At 42.2% G+C, this 22,124-nt stretch overlaps 1 protein-coding gene across 2 annotated transcripts in view; it reads left to right on the top strand.

The window, feature by feature from the left end:
• The first annotated feature begins 688 nt into the window (after positions 1–688).
• The window catches only part of EEF2K (eukaryotic elongation factor 2 kinase), a 29,860-nt gene continuing 8,424 nt past the window's right edge, over positions 689–22,124 (top strand). Inside the window, exons 1-10 of one of the 2 annotated variants that reach the window (XM_086622132.1) lie at positions 689–726; positions 7,824–8,148; positions 9,993–10,043; positions 11,823–11,923; positions 13,486–13,546; positions 14,436–14,473; positions 17,106–17,277; positions 19,097–19,246; positions 20,766–20,898; positions 21,583–21,710. In XM_086622132.1, coding sequence (XP_086478258.1) covers positions 7,903–8,148; positions 9,993–10,043; positions 11,823–11,923; positions 13,486–13,546; positions 14,436–14,473; positions 17,106–17,277; positions 19,097–19,246; positions 20,766–20,898; positions 21,583–21,710 — 1,080 coding nt within the window. In that variant the 5' untranslated portion in view covers positions 689–726; positions 7,824–7,902. The remainder of the gene's footprint in view (positions 727–7,823; positions 8,149–9,992; positions 10,044–11,822; positions 11,924–13,485; positions 13,547–14,435; positions 14,474–17,105; positions 17,278–19,096; positions 19,247–20,765; positions 20,899–21,582; positions 21,711–22,124) is intronic. The other variant, XM_086622133.1, reaches the window with a different exon arrangement.

Genomic DNA, 22,124 nt, shown 5'->3' on the forward strand with positions numbered 1-22,124 from the left:
TGAGGAAAAGCTTAAACATGGGTGTTTTCAACCCAGAAAGCTCATGTTTTAGGAAGAAAGCAAATACGGTCGATTTGAGGAAATCTGGTGCATACTTCTGCCATTTCTCACGGGGAGACGGAGCGCTGTGCAACTGAATTCAGCTGAAAAGGCCAACCTGAAGTGCATGGAGCCCCCATAGGCCTCATGGTCACCGCCATGGCTGCTCCCTCCATCTTCCTCCAGGGCTGGGGTCCCTGGGGGGCTGCTGTGCGGTGGGCCCTTCCTGTGGGAGCACCTGCCCGGGAAATTCACCTGTCCGCTCCAAACCCAAGGGAAGCAGCAATGGAAGGAAACTCAGATGCTGCTCTTTTGAGCAGCACTCAGACATGGCTTCATGTGGTTTTCCAGCACAGCTCCTTACTCTCCTGCTCCCTATCGCCCGGGATTCCCCGGTCTTTTAACACCCAGCCGTGCTAATCGGGTTTTTTTCCTCAAATTTGCCTACGTTTTTCTCACAGGAATAAGGTCTCTCGGAGGCTCCCCGCGTCAGCGGGGTGCGAGCTGAAGCGCCGCCGGTCCGCGCGGGGGGCGGGAAGGCGGAGCCGGGCGGCAGCGCGGGAGGTGAGGGGCGGCTCCGCTGCCCGCCTCCCGTCACAGGGCGGCTGCGCGCCCGCCCGCCGTGACCCGGGCGGTGGCAGCGGGATCCGTCCGTCCCAGCCTGGGCAGCGGGGCTGCGCGAACTCGGTAGGTGCCGTCGCGGCGCGGAGACCGACACCGGCGGGGGGGGAAGTCGGGCCCGCGAAAGCTGTTATCGGGCCGCTCGCGGCGTGAAGTGGGGAGGCGGAATGGGCGCTTTTAGTTGCAGAAAATGGTGAACGGCTTGGCGGCTCGAGCCTTTGAAAGGCCAGCGGCCAAGCCGTGAGCTTCTGTGGTGACCTAAAAATAATTACCTGGTATTTTTGTATTGGGCAACGCTCCTGCAGTTACGCCTGGAGATAGTAGTTTAATTCGCATGTGTTCCCAGGAGAGTGCAGTTAATTTTAGGGCAGGCTCAGTTTAAACGTCCCGAAATGCTGTTTCCGACTGTAGAGCAGCCCGAGAGGAGAGCGGCGATGTGCGCGGAGGGGCGGTGGGCTGCGGGCAGTGGGGGGCTCGCTGGGTACCCGGCGACAGCCCGTGACGGCCTTTGGGACTGTTCGTGTTCAGGTAATTTTTCACATGCTTCAATATGCATAAAGCATGAGGTTGTTTAACAATGCGGAGAACTGAGGAAATGCTTACAAAAAGTCAGTGATAGCTAATTGTTCGGTGTAAAGTCAGGTGAAATAAGAGGGCTATTAATGCCAGCGTTTTAAAGTTATCTTGAAAGTTCCTTTTCCGTCCTTTTACACTCTCGTGTTTTGGCTACCACTAACGTAGCCGTTGTCTGTGTGTTTGACAGAAGGGTGGACTTGACTCAGGGCTTTCTGTGCGTTACTGCTTTCAGCTCTAAAAGCCATTTGTGTATTTGAAGCCCCAGTGTGTGTCCTTGCACAGGGCTTTGAGTTTCAAGTGCTTCGTTCTCTGAGATGGCGTGGTTGAACTCTCCCTTTCGCTTCATGAGTTTTGCATTGTTGCTCTCTGACACTCTGGCTAATGGAGTGCGTTATCCCAGCTGTATTTGCAGACAAACTGGATGTGATTTGCGTCACGATGGTTGCGGTAGTGACACTTTGGAAAGGACCTCAAGTAAAGGCTTATTGGAACACTTGTGCTTGGTAACACCAGGTTTGTGAAAGGTAGCCAGTTGTTGAGACATTTCAGGGTTTTTTAGTCTTGTTTTTATCAGAGCTGTTACCTTGACTCACTAAACCTGTTTTCTTGCCAGTGCACGGTGCAGACAAGAATAGATGTTTGCTTCACAAGGGTCAGTTGGGTGTTTGGAAAGCGCAGTAGTTCTCTCAAGTGCTACAGGACATTAATGTGGGAGTGGGGTTGTTCCGGACCATCTAATGTAGCTTCATGTCTTTAGTTCGTAAAGATGGTAACAATATGTTGTAAGTTGCACAGCCTGTATAGTTGCTTAGGTTAAACTTCAAATCTGTATTTTGAGAGAATGTTAATCGGAAAAAAATGATTTCTCTCTTAAAAGAAAAAATTACTTGTTACTGTTACAGGTATCCTGGTAGATGGCCTTACCTGATGTGATATTAAACTAAAAGGGATTATTTAATATTATGCCAGGGAGAGGGGAGTAGTTCTTGCTTTAATGCTTCCCTACAAGAGAAGGTGGGACTTCCTCTGTTCTAGGGCAGTTCCTGTTCCCCTGCCCTGTGCTAAAGGGGTGCAGAGGGCTGTGTATGAGCTGAAACAGCCAGAAAGAAGTAGCTGGAGATACTCCATTTGTCCCTTCTTTGCTGACTAGAGCATTCTTGTCGCTCAGCTCTTCGTGACGAAATAAGGCAATTTTCAATGCTGAGGCAGCTGTGGGGTCATGCTTAAGGGTCCCACCAAACCCAGCAGTGTTTCGTAAGAACAGACACCCTACTAGAAACAAGTCATATTTTACCAGCACTGTGATGTGAATTTTCCCCTCTGTTTATCTGTGTTTACATATGCACTGTGCTCGACAATGAAGTGGATTGTCCTTGCAACTCACCTGCCCCTCCTGGTGGTGTGGCTCTTGGATGGAAAGGCAAGAGAAACAAAAATACTTCAGACAGGCCTTGGAAAAGCCGAAAAAATTAACAGAGGCTTGAGCAGATTTAATAACTGACTGTATTTTAAATTATCTTCATTTTGAATCACATAGTACAAGGTTAATTAAAAAAATTGAATAAATTTTCAAAGTGGATTGGAGTGGGTAGTTTAAATTACAGGTTGTGTGTGATAATGCAGGCTTGCAGGCTAGGTTCACTGCGGTCTGACTCTTTCCTGCTTAGCCCTAGGAAAGCTTCCATGATGGATATTAAAGACTAATTGATCGAAACAGCAGCAATAGGAACAGGGACTCTAGATAGTACAGCTTTATGCCATAATGCAAAATCGCAGAGTATAAGTCTTGGGATGAAGCTCAGGCTATTTTATAGGGCTTTTGGTCAAATAAACTGTGAGGTTTAGAGCAGTATTTGTGGAGTTTAAAGTTTGGTTATTTAATTCTATTTTAAAGAGCATGTTATGTGAGGTCGTTTTTTACTAAATGCACTTCCAAAGTAAACACCATAAGTCCTTTACAAGATGTATGGTTCCAGGAAAAACAGAGTTTTATAAACAGCGTTAACTTTAAATACAAATTGGTTTGTGTGATGATGTCCCATTTGCACAGCAAATCACAGAAATCATGAATGTTTGCAATCACTGCTGCATAAACCTGCGTTCCTATTGCTGCTTCTCTGAGCATCTCAGACCTGGTGGATTGGCTGATTTGCATGTGACTGCGGTAGTAGAAATGTGTGCAGGACAGCAGCTGTGGGTAATGAGACTAGGCCAGTGCTACAGTATATCCTGGAATTAGTCCCGTACTTGAAGCATCATTTTACATCTGCTGTTTGTGTGTGCTGACAAGCGGTAGAGGTTAACATTCTCAAATACTCGTTAGACTCTAGTAAGATGATCGCAGTAAAAATAGTAGTGGCAACTGAGGATACCTTCCCCTTCTAGTCATGTGCTACCACCTCTCTCCAGAAAGGACAGCTCTTGCATGGTCTTTGCTGGAAGAGCAGAGACATGAATGCTCCAAAGCTGCCTCAATGCAAAGTCAGACGAGTTGGCTCAGACCTCCTTCAGCAGTGGTTTACTGTAGCTATGCTGCCTGATGCAGCTGGTGTTACACCACCTCTGTCAGAATGCACTAACCAACAGCGTAATGTTGCTGGTGAAAGGTGCCATATGTTGAGGCACTGTTCCTGTGGTGACTGTCTTCTCAGTAGCTGTAGTGCAAGGTCTGCAGCTGTGAATACTGCTGTAGGAGTGTATTTATCTGGTGCTGTTTCATGAAGGAAGAAGGTCGAATATGCACAGGGCTGAATAACAGTGAAGCAAAGCTGAAAACCTTGTTTTATAGTTATCTTTTTAGGCTGGCCATGTGAAAATCCCTGATCCAACTTGGTGCATGAGGTTGCTCTAGAACTAAGCAATTGATGGGATGCTTAGAAGTGTCTGCTGTAAGTAGCACACTGTTGCACAGCCAGCATCAGGGCCAAATTTTGAAAATGCTAACTAATCCTCTATTTTGTAGGTGCAGGTATTTTCAGAGTATCCATGTAGACTTCCGTCTCTTCCAAGGCTTTGATCATTCTTACGTCTCATTTTTCTAGCTTGTAAAACAGATAATACTTCCATTAGATGTGGGAAGGAAGGGTGATACTTATATAATATTGAGAACAAATTAAGTGCAATATTCTGTAAGCTAAATTGTTGTTTTCAGGGCTCTAGGAATAAAAAGATTTTAAGATACATGTTGTGTGAAACAAATCAAGATATGCTGCTTTGTATAGTCTACTTCTGCCCTCTAATCAAGAACAAACAGGCAGACCTGACTGTAATATACTCACAGTACCCATCTGAACAGCCAGCAAAATTCACTGCAGCAGACTTGCCAGCAAATATTTATTTAAACTCAGCTGAATCTGTGTGAAGATTTGGATTATTATTTTGCATTCATGTAACCCCTTCCTGTTTTTCATGCAGCAGAGCAATTTGCATAATCAAAGCTAAAATGAGGAGAAAATATTCCTGTTAATTTGAGTGGGCTTGGAAGTTTGTGCTTGTGCTACTGGTTTCGGATTGCTTCAGAGAAAATACTCTTAAGCACTAGTAGTGGTTTAAAAGCCATGGTGTGGTTTGTAAATCTGCTTTATATTTTTAAGGAGAAAAGTGTACAGTAAAATCAAGCAGTAGCCCAGTCCCTTTTGTGTCTGTCCCTTTCCAGTCTTCCCCTGCTTCAGCCTATGCCTTTTGTTCTGATCAGAAAAGTGCTTCTGAAGCAACTCTCCCTATCATCTCAGCTCATTGCACTTCGGTTCATGTTGAAATGCATCTCAGAGCTTGCAAACTAAACTCCTTGTGCATGAAACTTAACCTGGAGAACACAGCACAGCCACGGGGCTATCTCGTCCCTGAGGCCAGGTTAGAGCTAGCCTGAAGTGAATCCCCGAGAGGCGGACGGTGAGGATGCCAGACCCTCAACACAACCGTGCTGCTCTGTAGACCTTCCCTCAGTTCACCGCAGTCTTGTGGCGCAGAAGAAGCTGAGCTGCATTGATGCCCACTGGGTTCTTGCCCAAGCGTTGGATTCTCCTGGTGAGTTTTAATGAGTCAGGTTGTTCTTTGCTGTCAGCTTGGCTGTGATCGGATTTGCTGATTGACCTCAGCATTGAATGAAAATGCAACAGGAAACAGTGGAGTGTCCTGGAAAGCTCCAAGCAGGATATGGTCATAGGGGAATCAGTTGTATGTTGTACTCTCAATAGAAGAAACAATTAACAAAAGTATATGGTGGAAAGGTAATTTCATTTCAGTCTGTGCGTTCTCTTTAGTGTGGTCTGAGCTTTTAATGCGATTGTAAAGTCATTACAGAAAGTCATTAAATGTGGCAGACAGGTGTGAGAGACTTCAGGAAATTACTCTGAAACCTGGAGTTAGTGCAGTTAATGAGAACAGAGTTTCAGAAAACGTGAACTATCAGCAATTAGAAGAACATGTGAGTAAGGATGGATTATTATTCCATGAAGGTTTCTTTGCTCTTTGAAGCGGCTGGTATCAGATGAATCATGGACCTGCTTCACTCTGGCTGTTTATAGAATCATAGGATGGTTTGGATTGGAAGGGGTCTTAAAGATCATATAGTTCCAACCCCCCTGCCATGGGCAGGGACACCTTCTACTAGATCAGGTTGCTCAAAGCCACATCCAACCTGGCCTTGGAACACTTGATACCTTCCTTGATAGCTAGAAGCCTCCATAGACGGGTACTTGATGGTGTGAGTGGGCTCAGCAGGAAAAGGACAAGAGCTCAGAGGAAGAACAGAGCCTTAAGTGAAAGAGTATCTGGGAAATAGCCTGGTAATGTGGAAAGGGAGCCTGGGCTATAGAGAAGCACTGTGAAGCAAAGGCACCACACTGGACAGGAGGCAGGGTGCTGGCAGGTAACACCAGTTTCCTACTCAGGCGTGTATCTCCAGCCCTCTGCTCGGCAGCATGTGTTATATACGATGGACTAAAATGAGCCGTTGCAGAGAAGGTGCAGTGCTACTGGACTCCAGGGATGTCACGGCCACCTTGCACCCTTGTGTTCCTGAGGCCTACTCCTTGCTGGAGCCATGTTGTGGGGTGGAAGGAGGAGACTTTATAGGTCTAGAAACTGGCAAACTCTTCTCTCTGAAACTCAGCTTTGGTGTCCTGCCACCACTGGCTCTGGACTGTGAAATGTGGAAGAATGGAAACTGTTTGCATCTGTATGGCTGGTAATGTAAGAAAGACACAATACTGACTTCCTGTAGTTTGGGCTTGTAGGAGTTTATTTCTGTTTGAGTTCTGCTGAATCATCACAAACTGCTTCTTGGGTGGAGGCTGCTGGACATGTTCCTGTTGTAAGATCTCCAGGGGTGGAACATGAGCTCCAGGAAAAATACTTTCATGATTCACCTATCTTTTTTTTTATAACACATCTCTTGCAGCAGTCGGGCTGTGCAGTGTGCGCTCTGCCCCTCTGAAAGTGGCGTCACTAACTTGGAAAAGCTACGGTATGACCGGAGCCTTTGCAGAGCAGCAGTTTTGATACCCGTATGGAGCTTCTGTATTGTTTACTCTAACATTGTTTAATGTGTCAGACTGTCTCAGTGAAATACTTACTGGAATATCACCTTCTGGGCTTAGAAATAGTTGATCAGATTTTAATAAAACCTCATGACCTGTCTGTGTTGTACTGTTGCTTTTACTTTCAGTTTGCTTAGTTTACTTGGGAGCTAGGACTCAGAAGACAAACTCTACCTATTCTGTTCTCTTAGGATCCAGGAAGCTACTAAAAAGTTGAAATAACCAGTGACAAAATCGAGCTTTCTAACCTCTTGAAGAACTGATAACCAGGGAGAATATTTTTTTCCTTTAAGCTCTATGCTTAAAGCGAACACAGCTTAGAGACTTAATGCTGTTGAGCAGACTGCCATATCTGCGTCTTTGGAGTTGGAAGAGGTTTTTTTTGGCAGGCCTCCTTTCTTAGTCTCTTTTGTACTTCATCCTTCCGAAGATGTCCTGGGTAGCCTGGGCAATGTGCTTTGCACTTTCAGCAGCACGCTTTGCACCGTGGACCATTGGCTGTATGTGAGCTGAAAGCCAACTTAAATCTTGGCAGTGGTGGGACAGTTTTCTATGCTGTTCGAATAATACTCTCTAACTCCTTTGGCTCTTAATTTGTATGCAATACCCTTGAGAAGACTTGTCCTGAAAAAATTTGAAAACCTGACTGTAGTGTTCAAGGTAAAACTGCCTCGAGTTTCTAAGACTAGTGTTGTGGAACTCAGTGTTTCAGATGAAGAAGAATAAAAATGTTCAGAGAAGGAGCTAGGAGCATTAACAAGTGTCAGCCATAGGCAGCAGGTGATATTTGCAGTCCCTCAGACTTTATAGTATTATTCAACACTTGGTTATCTTCTTTTCTCAATCCTGTAGCAATTTAAAAACTGAGTGCCTTCTGGAAACCCAGATCTAACACTGAGGTGTTCAAAACCACATGTAGGTACTTGGGGATCATTTTTATAGAGCCATATACAAATTATTTTTTCTGCCAGTGTGCTGAAATCAGTTTCATGCATCATTTGTTCTTTTAATAACAACCTTTTTTTTTTTTCTTTTCTCCCCACCCAGCTTCTTCCCTCCATTTGCATGTGCATTGGAATAGTGGCTGTTTTAATCATTGCAGGAGTTAAACCAACATCCTGCAAACATGGCAGATGAGGACCTTATTTTCCGTATGGAAGGGATTGATACCGCTAGATCGACTGCAGTGAACTCTGGAAATTATCTCGATGCTGATAGTGATGATGAAGACAATTATTTTATCTGTCCAATAACTGATGATCCAGTTTCTAACAAGTCTGCCAGTATCAAAGTTGACAATTATTATAGCGACTTAGCAAAAACTGAACAGTACAGTTCAAGCTCTTCTCCTAGAAACTCATTTAGCTTTAAGGTAAGTACTGGCTCCAGCCGTCAATAAGGTTTTGGTTTTACGTAGTTGGCATGAGGGATTCTCTAACTGCTTCATCTCTTGAAAGGATCACTTTTCAATAAAAACACACATCTGTTTTTTCACACCTGCAGTTAATTCCGTTAAGCCAATAGTCTGACGCTGCCATTGAATTGTTTATTGTCCCTTTTAGTTCAGTGGGAGACCTTCATCTACAAAGGCAGCAGAATCCAGGCGAACAATTCTCTGCCATTACGATCAAACCGTTAAAAAAACAATACATTGATTGGGAGATTTAGAAGATGATACTTGTTGTAACCTAAATCGGGGCCTGGCAGAAGATATTTTCTCGTGGATTTTGCCAAGCAGAGTTAACAATCTGTAATACTTTTATTTGGGCAAATAAAATTGTAAATGATAAAATTGTAATGATAGGTTTCTTGGTTGTAGTTCCTTCATATGGAGATTCCAACATGTTGACTCTTGTGCTTAGGCATGGAGTGTCACACCAGCAGTAGTTCCTGACAGCATACTTGAGCAGTATCTGACCTTTTTAAGGTGAATAGTGGTCACAGCATTGCAGAGAGGTCAAAGGGCTGTAGTTGGTGCTTCCTTGGCAGTGCGTCCTGTTCCACTTGGCTCCCTTTGCACAGATCAGGCCAGGCAAAGGGAGACGAACCCACAGGTAGTGGAGCCTCAGGAACTCAAGTGACATTCACTCTATAGGTTAGATGTTCCAAACTCACACCATTTGTGGTAAACTGGCATGTCTCTTAGATTTTTGTCTAGACTAGGATTTAATGTGTTTAATTAACATATTTCTTGTTATAAATATTAACATATTATTTATTTAATAGATACATTAAAATCTTGGTTATACCTAATGCATGCTTTGTTCTTGGAGAGGGTTTATTTCAGCCAGCTACCATATTAAGTAACACATTAAAAATGAAACTGTCTTTGAATCTTTGTCACTGTTGTGAAACTCAATCTGCAGTATGATTTTTACCAAGGCTAGTTAATAGAAATGTTAAAAGGTACATATTCCTAAGGGAGGTGAAGAGTAAAAGTTTAGTACAGACAAGGGGACAGACTTTAGTGTGTGCTATGCTAAGCAAGTTAAGACCTGATAAGGAATTTAGTCTTCATTTGTGTACATATGTACATTTTAGCATGTACTGAACATTTGCCTCTGGGTTTGCAGTGTGAGTTTTGGGTCGTGTGGCCTAAGATAAAACTGATAAAGACTTAAGAAATTGCAATCATTTCCTTCTTCCTAAGCTATCGTATTTCTTCTGCAGAATATATGTGCCCGTGCGTTGGGCTCTACGATGTCTACTTTGTCATTTGAGCTCCTATCACAGATAAAATGCATTGAGTCGAGATGTGGAGCAAGCAAGTCTCCGTCTGCTGCTTAAGTTGCAGAAATAGTGACTTCCAACACAGAGTGAAGCAGACAGCCAGGACTGGTAACGTCTTAAACCTCCACAGCTTGGTCTGATCAGAATCTGCCTGTCAGACCTTGAAGCTAATGGCAGTGTGGGTGTTACCATTAACTCTCTGCCTTTAGACAGGGCTCTGCAATGTTTGATTAGCTAGCTAATAGGCAAGACCCTTTTAATGCATATTTTCCAATTGAAAAAATTGTCAACTTAACCTCAATAGATTTGTTCACGGACGTTCTAAAAATGAACTTAAATTATGAATATAAATTGGAGAACGGCTTTTAGTGGAAAATTTTTTTCATTTATTTTTTTTAATTAGCAAAGAGAACAGAGACTCTTTGTCAATCATTTGTCTTATCATATGTATTTTCCTACTTTTTATGTTTCTCATGCATCCTTTAGAATGACACACAGCATCGTTCTAAGCACGGCTCTGTGGTTGACCATAGTCGGGTAGGTTAAAAGGAAATGTGAACACCGTATCTAATAGATGCATTAAGAATTTTTTTGTGTACTTTTTTTTTCTTTTTATAGCCTTTTTTGTTCATTATTTTATTGTGTGGGAGAACTGCTTGCCTCAGCCCATAAAAGTCATCAAGTCAAAACTACAAAAGATATCTGTTAAATTAAATAGTACCTATCTCTTGTTCTCCACCCTGAAATATCACTTCTTTTAGAGTGCATATCTGTAGCTGTTTCTTCACAGTATCTCCTACTGTGGACAAGAGTAGAATGGATGCAAGACATCTACTTAGATGGTATGGCAGCCATATGCCTACGGCAGGAGAAAAATTGTACTGTTAGAACCGTTTCCATAAGTCCAACTTCCATTTGTTTGAAGGTTAGAATACAGCTTTTGTACAAAGTGCCTCACAAGATCAAGCACAAATAATTTATTTCTTTAACTCATTACCTAGCATGGACACAGATCACCTTTTGGAGAGGGACTCTACTCCAGAATGATTTGACATATATAATTGACCAAGCAATTCTACTCGCTTCTGTCTCTCCCTATTTCTTTCATATATATTCAAGTATGGAAGTTCCCAGGTCCATGTGGAATGTGTATCATTGCATAATCTGAGGCAACTTCATTTTCTTATGAAACATGTAGGAAATCTTTCTCAGCATGTCTTTTAAACTTGTTTTATTTATTGTAGTATGGTGTTTGTTTTGTGGTTTTATTGTCAGAATGGGGAGTATTTAAATTGTTTGCAAGGTATGCAGATTTACAGCTGAAATAAAAATAAACATGAGCAATTTAAAAGGTTGGCTGCTTCAAAAACTTCCTTGATGTCATTGCTGAAACCAATTCATACTGTATTTTTTAAAAAGTTTTGACTGAAATCTAATTTCCAAAGGAAAAAAACAAAACAATATTTTAAGAGTTACTGTTTCTGCATACTTGGAATTCAGTCAGGCAGTAACAAAATCTCAGAGCTTAGTATTTTTTTACTGGCGAGGTGCAGAGTGGCCTTTTCTCCTGCTCACCTTGCAGAAGGCCTTTGGCACATCACAGGGTCATTTCTCTAGTTCTCTTGGAACAGTACAGTGTAAAAAGAGGGAGATCAAAATGTTAAGAGAAAAGGATCCAGATTGGCTGGTAGAGAAAGACTGTTTATATTGCAGAAAGCTCCTTTGATTTTTTTACTGTTGACCTGGCGGAGATTGAAATAGCTACTTGTCTGGAATTGTTACGATAATCCATGTTTACAACATTATGATTTCTTCTTTCTTATGCTAAGCACAATTTGGGGCCCTTGGAGTTTACGAAACTTTTTTTCTTTGTCCATATTGCTCTATCGCTGATGGACTTTTTTTATGCTTGCACTGCCAACATATGCTGTTTATTCAAAAAGTTAAAAATCAAAACAGTAAAAGTGAATTAATATCATCTAGATGCACCTTATCACTATTTGTAGTCTGGATTAGTGATATTTGCAAATTATATTTGGTATATACTAGACCAGACTCTGTTCTCAATAACTTTACAGTGGTGCCAATTGAACTGAAACCTGATGCTTTGTATTTCTGCACTGTGTTTCATTACACTTGAAGCTGTAAAACTTCGAGTGGTCTTCTGTGCCACTTGGTAGCTGCTCTGAATAGTGCTTTGGGGGCTTGTGTAGTTGCACATCTTGGTAGCATTGGGATCCTGATGTGCTCTAGAAAATGCCGTTGTTTTGAGTTGCTGCTGATTATAAATAACCTGCCAGTTTGTAACTTCTTCAGGAAACCTGGAAACATGCTATTCAGAAGGCTAAGCACATGCCTGATCCATGGGCAGAATTTCATCTTGAAGACATTGAGACAGAGCAAGCCACTCGTTACAGGTTTGTATGTCTTTCTGCTTTTAATGCTGATGTTAAACAGAGTGTGCTGGTTTATGCATGGGCTGTGTTTGTGTAGTGCAGAATATGTGTAATTACATGGATGAAGAACTTTCAATAATGCCCAAAGTGAGTGTATCTTAACTGAATCTCTCAGGAATATGTAAATTCTGCACGTTATCAAAAATAAACCTTTCAGCAAACCAGTGTCACTCACTTTCTCTCTCTCTCACCTTAGTAGTATCTATGAATTTTACCCTGTAGACAGGAAACAAGACTGAGAAGTATTTTTCTAGTTGATTTATTAATGCTGTAAACTTAATCTAATAAGGAAATGAATCTCAATAAACAGGCAGCATACTTAGCTTAACTAGTTTAGAAAAAAGAGCAACATAACACTGTGCATTTCCCAAAGCAGCAGTTTCCCTGTTGCCCGTCCATGCAGTATTACTGCATGTGGCTGGAATTTAAATCCTTATAAAGCCCAGAATAGCTCAGCATGGTGTACGTGCTGAAACTGAGTTTGGCCTTTAAACTATTCTCAGTGCTTCAGCATAGGCTTTGCCAAAACGTTTACCCTACTGACACAGGTTTCTGGGTGGAAGGGGTGGGAGTTAGAAGCCAGTTAATTACCAGTTAGTGTTTGGGGAGGCCTCCCTTCCAATCGCATAACTGTCACATGTGCTCTTCCTCATAGACTGCATCTATCCCTGGTCAACCACAGAGTCCTGAAATAGTTTGCATATTTTAAATACAAATGAGTAATAATAGGTTTAGGGCTACTCGAATACTCTATTATAAAGAGATTACTTGATATTCTTATTTCCACCTCTCTTGTCTGATGCTAACTGAGGTGATACACAATATATAAGGGGTTAACTGGGGTGTCTGCATACATGAAGTACTTGGTGCAGGTCTGGGGAATCAGACTGGAACCAATCATGTGGTGGTGACTCAACTGCTGTATTTCTCAGTTTGATGTTTACTGTGTTGGGAGTTAAGGGGGTGGGGAGAAACCATAGCTGTACTCTTTGTATCATCATAGGGTTGTGCAGACACTTGTCCACATAGTGTTGGGCAGTACTTGGCCCCACTGCTTTTCACAGCCACAGCCAGTGCTGTGTTCTGCTCACATCTACCGCAGCCCTGCAGCAGATATCCAGCCAGAACCAGGTTTATGCAAGCTCAGGGTTGGAGGAGACAACCTGTCCAGTGTGTAGGGCTTGGTAAGGCTCTTTCTGCCCCCAGTTTGCTTCCTAGGCATCACAGAGGAGATTTAACATCAAAGCAGATAAAGCCTAATTTGTAGTGTTGCAAAAGTTTAGCTTCTGTAGTGGAATCTGTTCATTGTCAATAGGATTCAGCACCTCTCTAAAGAGCTATACATATTTATTCTTTCCCACTTGAAGTAAGGAGGGAGTGTGGTGAGAAGACTAGAAGTTTTTGTGTTGGGAGTGGCAGCAGCACTTTAGCAGTCAGCTAGAGATAAAGAAGGACAGGAGCTGAAGATGGGAGGATTTGGGTTCCCTCTGTGTTTTTCTAAGGCACATCTCCTGATTTTTCAGGTACAATGCAGTTACTGGGGACTGGGTTGAAGATGAAGTCCTCATCAAGATGGCTTCACAAGTAAGATCACACTGTCTTTCATGTTAATTAACAGCCAAATTTGTCGTTTCCTTCCTGTTACTGAATAGTGGCAGCAAGATATTTTTCTCATATAGAAGCTTTGAAGTCTGAATGTCATTCTCTTCTCCTACCTCTCTTTTTCCTCTGCTCATCCATTATGCTTTGGTGTCCCAACAGCCTTTTCTCCCCAGAGTAGAGTAGATGATGGAGTAAACCCTTCCCCATCAGCGACATAAGGCATTTGTTCCTTTCCCAGTGATATCCTTCCCATTTCAGCCCTCCCATTTAAGCTCTTCCTCCCATTTCCTGCTGTCATCATCTCCCTGCCTGGCAATAGTCTTACTGTTTTGTGTGCTTCCAAATAATTTCTGCTCTTAGGATGAAAACAGACTGAATTTTCGGTATGTGAGGGTAGAAGCTACTGTTGCTTCCCAGTTAAATCATGGGGTTGGTGGTGTGTTGGAGTCACTTTGCTCTGTGTTACTGACGTAGTGTCTGGCATCTTGGGAGGTGATGCTCTGTTTGGCACATCCTATATGGAAGTCTAAATGTGGAGATCATGAGGTCTGCGAAGCCAGCTTCTTTAGGCAGTCAAAACAGAGCTGACTCCAAACTGGAGAAAGAATTTAAATAGTTTCTTTAAAAGACATATCATGTCTGCTCCATGGGATACTGAGAGGGGATTGATTCCCAATGTCTTTTCTCAGATTCCTGCTTACACTGCTAGTGGGTTTTCACTGTTCTTTGAGGAGATAGATATGGTATAAAGCCTGTTTGAGAGCTGTCTTCTGCAGAATAGAAGGGGGAAGACATGTTTGTGTCTCTTACTGGTTAGAAATTAACTTTATGGAAATGATAATGTTGGGTTTTCTTTTTTTCTTCTCCCTAGCCTTTTGGCCGTGGTGCAATGCGAGAGTGTTTCAGAACGTAAGTATCTGCTGGTTTTAACTTCGTTGGCCTCCATGCAGTATTTTCTTCTGTGATGACTGGAATTTCACTTAGATGTGGTGGAAGTTGTGTAAAGTTTGCCTGCCCATTAGCTCTCTGCTGCGCCTTTCCAAAGGACGTAGCTGAGGGGTTTATTCCTGTTTCTGTGACTCCAGCCACAGCACAGGGAGTGGGGTTCAGAAAGCAGAACGTTCTCTTAAGGGAGGCACAGGCAAGCATTGACGCAGGTATCCAGTGAGCTTGCTTTCAAAAGTCAAGCCATTGCCTGTACTGGAACTGCAGTGGGATGGATAATGTCCAGTTCAAACAGTAATAATCAGCCTATCAATTAGAAATTCATAAATTTATGCTATTTCCACCATCTCTTGGCGGCAAAATACTTACAAAAGTACAGAAGCAGCTACTTTGTTCCTGTATTCCTGGTGTGCTAAAATATCTTTGAATTTTATATGCAGCCTGAAAGCCAACTTGTGGCCTATAGTTAGGCAGAGAAAAGGGGAGGGAATAGTTGGATGGTGCAGTCTCAACTCTGGAAGCCTCCCTAGGTGAAGAAGGTTATTCTCCCAGAGTTTACTTCGGATCACATGTACCAGAGTAATCCTGTTCTGAGTAATGCAGAACTTGAACACTAACAGTTACTCTTTCCAGAGGGGTAAAGTGTGAGAGAAGACAAAGAAGGAACTTTTCTTTCCTTGGAGAGTGTTAGTAAATATGGTTGTGGGCATCAGCATCTAGCTGTAAATCAGTTCACACTAGAAGAGTACCTCACCCTTTCCAGGCTCTGGAAATTAATGTTTCCTGGAAAATGTACGTGTGTGTGTTTAAGGCCGCTCCCCCTTCTTTCCAGCTGCACAGTCCAGAGAAATCGCATTTCATGTCTGGTTTCACTTCTGGAAAGAGAGAAGCTTCTGAATGACAGAAATGTGGTGGTTTGAACTTGTGCAAAAAGGAGGAAAAGTAATCCCTCAGTCCTCCAGTTTGGCATTGTTTCAGTATCAGTTCATGCTGATGTCTCTGTTCTTGCAAAGCCAGATAGATACAGCAGTGAATGGAGCCTAGGAAGTAACAAATCTTAGCTTGCTGACATTGCTTTTAGCTCTTATTTACCAAATTCCCCTTTACACAGAATCTTGAGTAGTGTCATAAACAGAAATTTATCTTTGCAGCTTTGCCTTAACCTCTTGTACAAAGAAAGCACAACCCCTACGTCAGCTTTCCCCTGCTGGATTTTCCATAGCTCTCAGTGGTGCACTGATATTTTCCATCTGGAGCTCTCTCTTCTAGATTTTTGCAACTCTGTAAGTCTTTAGTCATGACAGCGACAGCCTTAGCTGTGCTTGGCTCAATGAACTTCATTGGCTTTAGAAGAGCACTTGAGCTGTCTCGTTTTGTGCAGAGAAATAGTTTCTTCAGAGAGCTCGAAAGATCTCAAATCCCGGCTGAAATTCTCTCTTGCTTGTTCCTTCTTCCCAAGGCCTCTATTGTAGCAACTGTCTGCCCATCCCTGCAAGAGGACAGACAATCTGAAGTTGCTTTGCCTTTAGTGTCCCCTGTACCAAGACCTCTGCACCAAGGTCTTGGGAAGGAGAGAGGAAAGGAAGGAGGGGAGGTTGAGTGCTGCTACCTGCTCCTCAAAAGGTACAATTTGCCATGGCACCATAAGGGCTCAGAGAACCACTGTTTGTTACTGAGCAGAGTATGGGAACTGCTCAGTAGGCAGCCATGCCTTTACTCTAGATACTTGTTCTCATAGTCTTCCTCCCTCTGCAGACTGACTTGGCATTGCTGAGGTCTACAGCAATACCACTGCTGCCACAGTAGGGACTGTTTATAGGGGGGGGGGGGGGGGGGGGGGGGGCGGGGGCGAAGTGCTTTTCCCTTTGTGTGCCATGTAAATGGATGAGGCTGCTCTAGGAAAGACTATGTCTGCTTTGGAATTTTTGATAACAACGGTAGGTTTTTTTTCCTATTTGACCTGAATGTTGGCATCTTCTACAACCACTGGGTACCTGCTTAATCCATTTGTTGGCAGCCAGCAGATCCTTTGTTGTCCAAGTCTTTCCTCGCCCAACTTTTGAAGGATCTGTGGATTAAAGATTTACACATCAACAGAAGTTAAAAGCTACGTCATTAAGAACTGTCAGATGCAGTGTTCCTTCTGGGAGCATGAGGGATACTAAGAAGGCAGCAATTTGCTGTTATCATAGGAGAGGGTTTTCTGCTCTCAGTTCATGTTTGAAAGGCCACTCCCTGTTAATTTCTGCAGAAAATAATTGTTGACATAAGAACAGGGTGTTGAGGTGGCACCAACCCTTCATATTCTGAGGGGAGCAGGGAGGGAAAGGAAATGAGAAAAGGAGGAAGTTCAGAGTAGAAGTATGTGCAGTGAAACCAAACAGGCACTTGGGCACGACCCAGTCCTTCATATGGGATGTTGCTTTTTCCCTTGCTCCCTCCCTACCTGTACTTCACTTTCCAGCTAGAATATCTGGTAAATGACTCAAGATAATGCTGATCTCAGTGCCTGGCTCTGTCCATGCAGGCAAAGAAATGGGAAAGATTGAATTAAAATTCTTGGTTTCCTTTCACCAACGATCGATTTGTCTTTCAGGAAAAAGCTGTCCAACTTCTTACACACGCAGAACTGGAAAGGTGCCTATAACTATGTTGCCAAGCAGTACATAGAGAGTGTGGGCAGGGATGTGTATTTTGAGGATGTCCGACTTCAGATGGAAGCAAAACTCTGGGGAGAAGAGTACAACCGGCACAAGCCACCAAAACAGGTACATTCAGAGATCTTGCTAAGCAAAAATGCAGTCTTGCTCTCCTATTAGATTAGTTTTTAAATTAATTTAGAAGGAATTCCTTGTTCATGTTCCATTAAATTTAATTGCTTAGATAGATTCTTCTGCCCTACTGAGTTTTCCATTAAATGGGTCTGATTTTTAATGAAGTAAATGCAGAAATTGCTTTATATTTCCAGAATTAGGGGCTGTGTGTTTGTGAATGTCTGCCTGTTCTCAGCTGTTGACTGAAGACCAAAACAAAATGATGTTTGTATTGCTCTTTTTGATATTTGCCCAGCTGCTTTTGAGATAACTAGAGATGTCACAGAATTTATTGCCAGCAGCAGACTCAGCAAGCACTTAACTGTTAGTGCTCCAAGAATGTAGATGCTTAGATCTTGTAAACCTATCTAAATACCTAACTAGCATTGATTTTTAAGAAGAGCTGGAAACCCGAATACCTTTACGAAGTTATTCAAATACAGATTTCTGAGGACTGGTCACGAATTTTCAAAAAAATGAAAATACTATGGCTTTGTTTCCTTTAGGTGTCTCAGTGACAATACTAGCACATTGTGTTAAGTGCAAGGCGTTAAGATGTATGAAACTCCCAGGTGGATGGAATATCAGGCCAAGCTCAGGGTATCAAAAGAAGTTCCCATCCTCTGCAGTAGGGATGTACATAAACACATAGGATTCAGGAAGACGTAGTTCTACTGCTTTCCTGGCTGGATTTCTGGTTCTGGGGTCCATGCTACACATTTTGTACAGCCAGCATAGCTTTGCACTTTTCCATGCTGCTAAGTCGGATAGCTGCTGGTCAAAGCTGGCTGTTGCATCCTGGACAAAAACACGTCAAGCAGCAATCAGCTTGTTAAACGGCCAAGAAACTGAAGCGCAGGGATGAAGCACTGCAACTGTCATTCACTCTCAGCCAGTAGCTCCTCTTTGAGTATGTCCATGGTATGTATCAGTGAAGCTGTCCAGTCCCTTCGATCCGCAGCTGGTGCTGAATGCCTGAGCATAACTATGAGTTCAAGTGAGTGGAAGAGGGGACTTGTAGGAAGGGTGCTGTACACGTACTGTGGTATCTTGGTTCCTGCTCTTGACTCTGCTACAGACTGTGTATGACATGTAACAAGATGCTTGGGTCAAAAAGTATGTCTCAGTGTGGGGGCTTTAGCAATTGAATAGTCAAAATGAGTGCTTTTGAATATGTGCATTATGTGCATTGCCTCCCATATGAGGGCTAATTTATAACTACCTGTTCTCACAACAGCAAGGTGAGGTATAGAATAAAGTGCACAAGGAGGAATCTAGAAATCTAGAAGTTTTAAATACCTCGACAGGGAAAAGATGTAAGCAAAGTGAGTGTTGTGATGGTTTCTCCTTTAGGAATGTGTCTGGGACAGAGGGAAGTGAGGCATTATACAGAAGTATCTGAATGGTAGACGTCTTCAGTCCTTCTCTGAAAAGACATTTCTACAAGTTGTGTAATAGTTACCATATGTTTTGCTTTCTGGATATAGACTCTTAACAGTGTACTCTTAAGGTACTCACAAAAATAAAATAGCCAACACTTTGTAAGAATTTTTCAGAGGGATTTTTTGCAAAAGTGACTGCTTTTAATTTATGGAATTCCTCTAATAACCTACAAAGCACATGACTCTTCTCCCACACCCTTGCTGAACAATTGCAAAGACCTGTCTGTTTAACTTCTTTCATTGGGAGGGTTTTCACAGCTGGAGGATTCACAAGCACTTTGGTTGGAAGACAGTATTCTGTTAGGCATTGTTTATCTTCTTTCTGTCCCCAGGTGGATATAGTACAGACCTGTATTATCGAAATGAAGAACAGACCTGGGAAGCCTCTCTTTCATCTGGAACATTACATTGAGGGCAAATACATCAAATACAACTCAAATTCTGGATTTGTGCGAGACGACAACATTCGTCTTACTCCGCAAGTGAGGCTTTGTTTAATGCTTTCCATAAAGTCTGCTGCAGGGAATTTCTTGGCTCTATCCAGAGGTCTTGCATTACCGCCAAGAAAGGAAACTGCAGGCTTTCCAGTACAATGCCAGATTAATTTCTCTTTTTGTGATATGTCTTCCCCATATTTGGGGCCTGCTCTTTCAAGCACTGAGTGCTTCTTTATCGCATTTCAGTGTCTCTTGATTGTAGTTGAGTTGAACGTGGTTAATACTCTTTGGAAACCTTCAGCCCTTTGGCTTGCAGTTGCAGGCATTGACATGTTTCACATGCTCTTCCAGTTAAGGCAGGGAGAGAGACCTCTCATGTACTACGTACTAAATAGTCTTCTGGTGCCTCATGTAATATGCTAAAGGAGGTGGCAGATATCCAACTCATGTAACTAAACATATAATCCATTTGCATATAAGAATCTGTTTTGTTTTTTTTCAGCTACAGCCACTGAATAGGTGAATCTGAGATTGCGTATAGAGATACAAGTACAGATTTCAAGTGATTCTTGGATCTCGTAAAAGAACTTTAAAATACTGGAAAAAAATGCAAAGCGGTCAGCATAGCAAAGAAGTGATTTACTTGGTGCTTTGTTCTTTTCATTTTTTTTCCCCTATTTTTAAGGTATTTGTTGTGATGCTTAATGTAAGCAGAGGCTATATGTTCTGGGCTGTCTTTTGTACACTGAATCAGTGCTGTGCTTTCACAGGTTGGGAACAAAATGTTCCATGAGACTTGCTGCAGTTAAAATGTTTGTCTATCACCACCAGTCACCTCCCCCAGGCCTGGCAGTGCTTTTTTGGAGGCCTTCCCAGAAGATTCTGAATGTCTCAGCTTTATGCCAAAGAGAAGGGCTTTTTGTATCTGATTCCTGAAACATTGCATCTAAAGTGTGCGAATGTACACTTCATTATCTGATATGTAAATGTAAAGCCAGATCAGCCGTTCAGGGGCACCTCTTGTAAATGTGGGCCTAGTAGAGGAAGGAGAATTTGTGAGGATGCTCACATTTATTTTTTTTTTTTTTTGCAAAACATGGCAGAGCTTTGCCAGTTGCCAGAAGGAAGCAGTGTCCCAGGGCTGTAGAGCTTGGACATCCAAAGGCACAGCCAGGATGTTTATGCAGAAGTTATTCTGCACTGGCTTCAGAGCCCACTGTTGTTCCCTCTGCCAGGCAGCTCCCCACTTCACTTCACGTGAAGACTGTAGTGGAAAACAATCTCCAGTACGGGAAATAAAACAATCTCTTCTCCTCTACATCTTCTCACTGCTGCTTCCCACCCTGCCTCTTTTAGCCCATTTCTGAGTGGAGGCAGGTTGGAGAAACAATCTACTATGTGCTCTTAGTCTCTCATTGTTTTTGTTGTGATGTTTATGCAAGTTATGTTTCACCAATAGGGTAATCAGACTTCTCTGCCCATTTATGAGAGGTGAATATGTGTTGCTGTTCTCAGTAGATCAAGGGAGGTTTTTTTCTCAGACATCTTCTATGGTTCTTCCCAGGCCTTTAGTCACTTCACCTTTGAACGCTCTGGACACCAACTCATTATTGTTGATATCCAGGGCGTTGGAGATCTTTACACGGACCCTCAGATCCATACAGAGAACGGTACAGATTTTGGAGATGGCAACCTAGGTAAAATCAATGATCTTCTTTCACATACTAATGAATGCTTATTTTCTCTTCCTAGCTGTCTGCTGAGTAGCCACTACACAGCTGAGTGAAAGTCTTGCAAACAGTTGGGGAAGTTCTGTTATAAGGAGTCCCTGAACAGAGCTGCTGTCATGCAAGGGCAGGTTTAAAGTGAGAGCTCCTGTCTCCTGGCATATTCTTAAACCAAACAAGTAATGAAGTTAAGTAGCTTCCTACAATGTGAGAGCAATAATTGTGGCCTTTAATTTTCTTGCCACATTGCAGGAATGGATAGAGCTGAATGTGGAGAGATAAGCCTTGCATATTTTTAAAGCTCCAAGTGTCCATACATGAAGTTGTTAATAGGACACAGCAAGTTATGTAAGCAGGATGAAATTCAGGCATGTTTCTCAGTCATGCAGCCAGATTAATTTATTATTATATCCTGTGCATACATAGCTTTTGAAGATTTTGCAGACTTGCTTTCGCTCTCTCTTGCAGAGAGAGAGAAAATCCCTTACAGTCATTAAGATAAAATGGAAGTGGGTTGAGCTACATATGCTACAAAGCACGTTCTCTCTTTCTTTCTCTTTTTGCTTTTTGGAGAATGCTTTGGAACTTCTCGTAAACTGTCATATAAACTTTGAGTAAACCCTTTCTTCTTTTTTTTTTTCTAAAATGCCGTAGGTGTTCGAGGTATGGCCTTGTTCTTTCATTCTCATTTCTGCAACAAGATTTGCAAAAGCATGGGGCTTGCACCATTTGATCTTTCAGCCAAAGAGAAAGATGCCTTGGATTGTAATAAAAAATTGCTTGTAAGTGCTTAATGAAAAAAGTGTAACTAAGTAGTATAGCTGGTTTGTTCTAACTTTAAAAGCCTTGTAAATAAAACTGAAATATGCTATTTACATGGCAAATAAAACCACCTTAATCACTAATGTTGCAATTTAAAATATAGCAGTTTAAAGCTGATGTATCCATACTTGTCTTGAATTAATGCTGTAGTTTTAGTTAATAGAGAACCTTGTAACACATGCATATTTGTATATTTAAGACCAAGTATATCTTTGAATGCTGAAATTGTTAGGAAGTTTTGTATCTCACAAACCTGATTTGGGGAGAAAAAAGAATGGAACTGCTTGTCTTTAACTGATCTCAGTTTAAACTGGTATTAGTGGGAACTGGACTTGATAAAACGCTTTTAATGAAATTCAGCCCTAAACAAAACT

The sequence above is a fragment of the Tauraco erythrolophus genome, chromosome 17, assembly GCF_009769465.1.
Source record: "Tauraco erythrolophus isolate bTauEry1 chromosome 17, bTauEry1.pri, whole genome shotgun sequence".
Classification (NCBI taxonomy): domain Eukaryota; kingdom Metazoa; phylum Chordata; class Aves; order Musophagiformes; family Musophagidae; genus Tauraco; species Tauraco erythrolophus.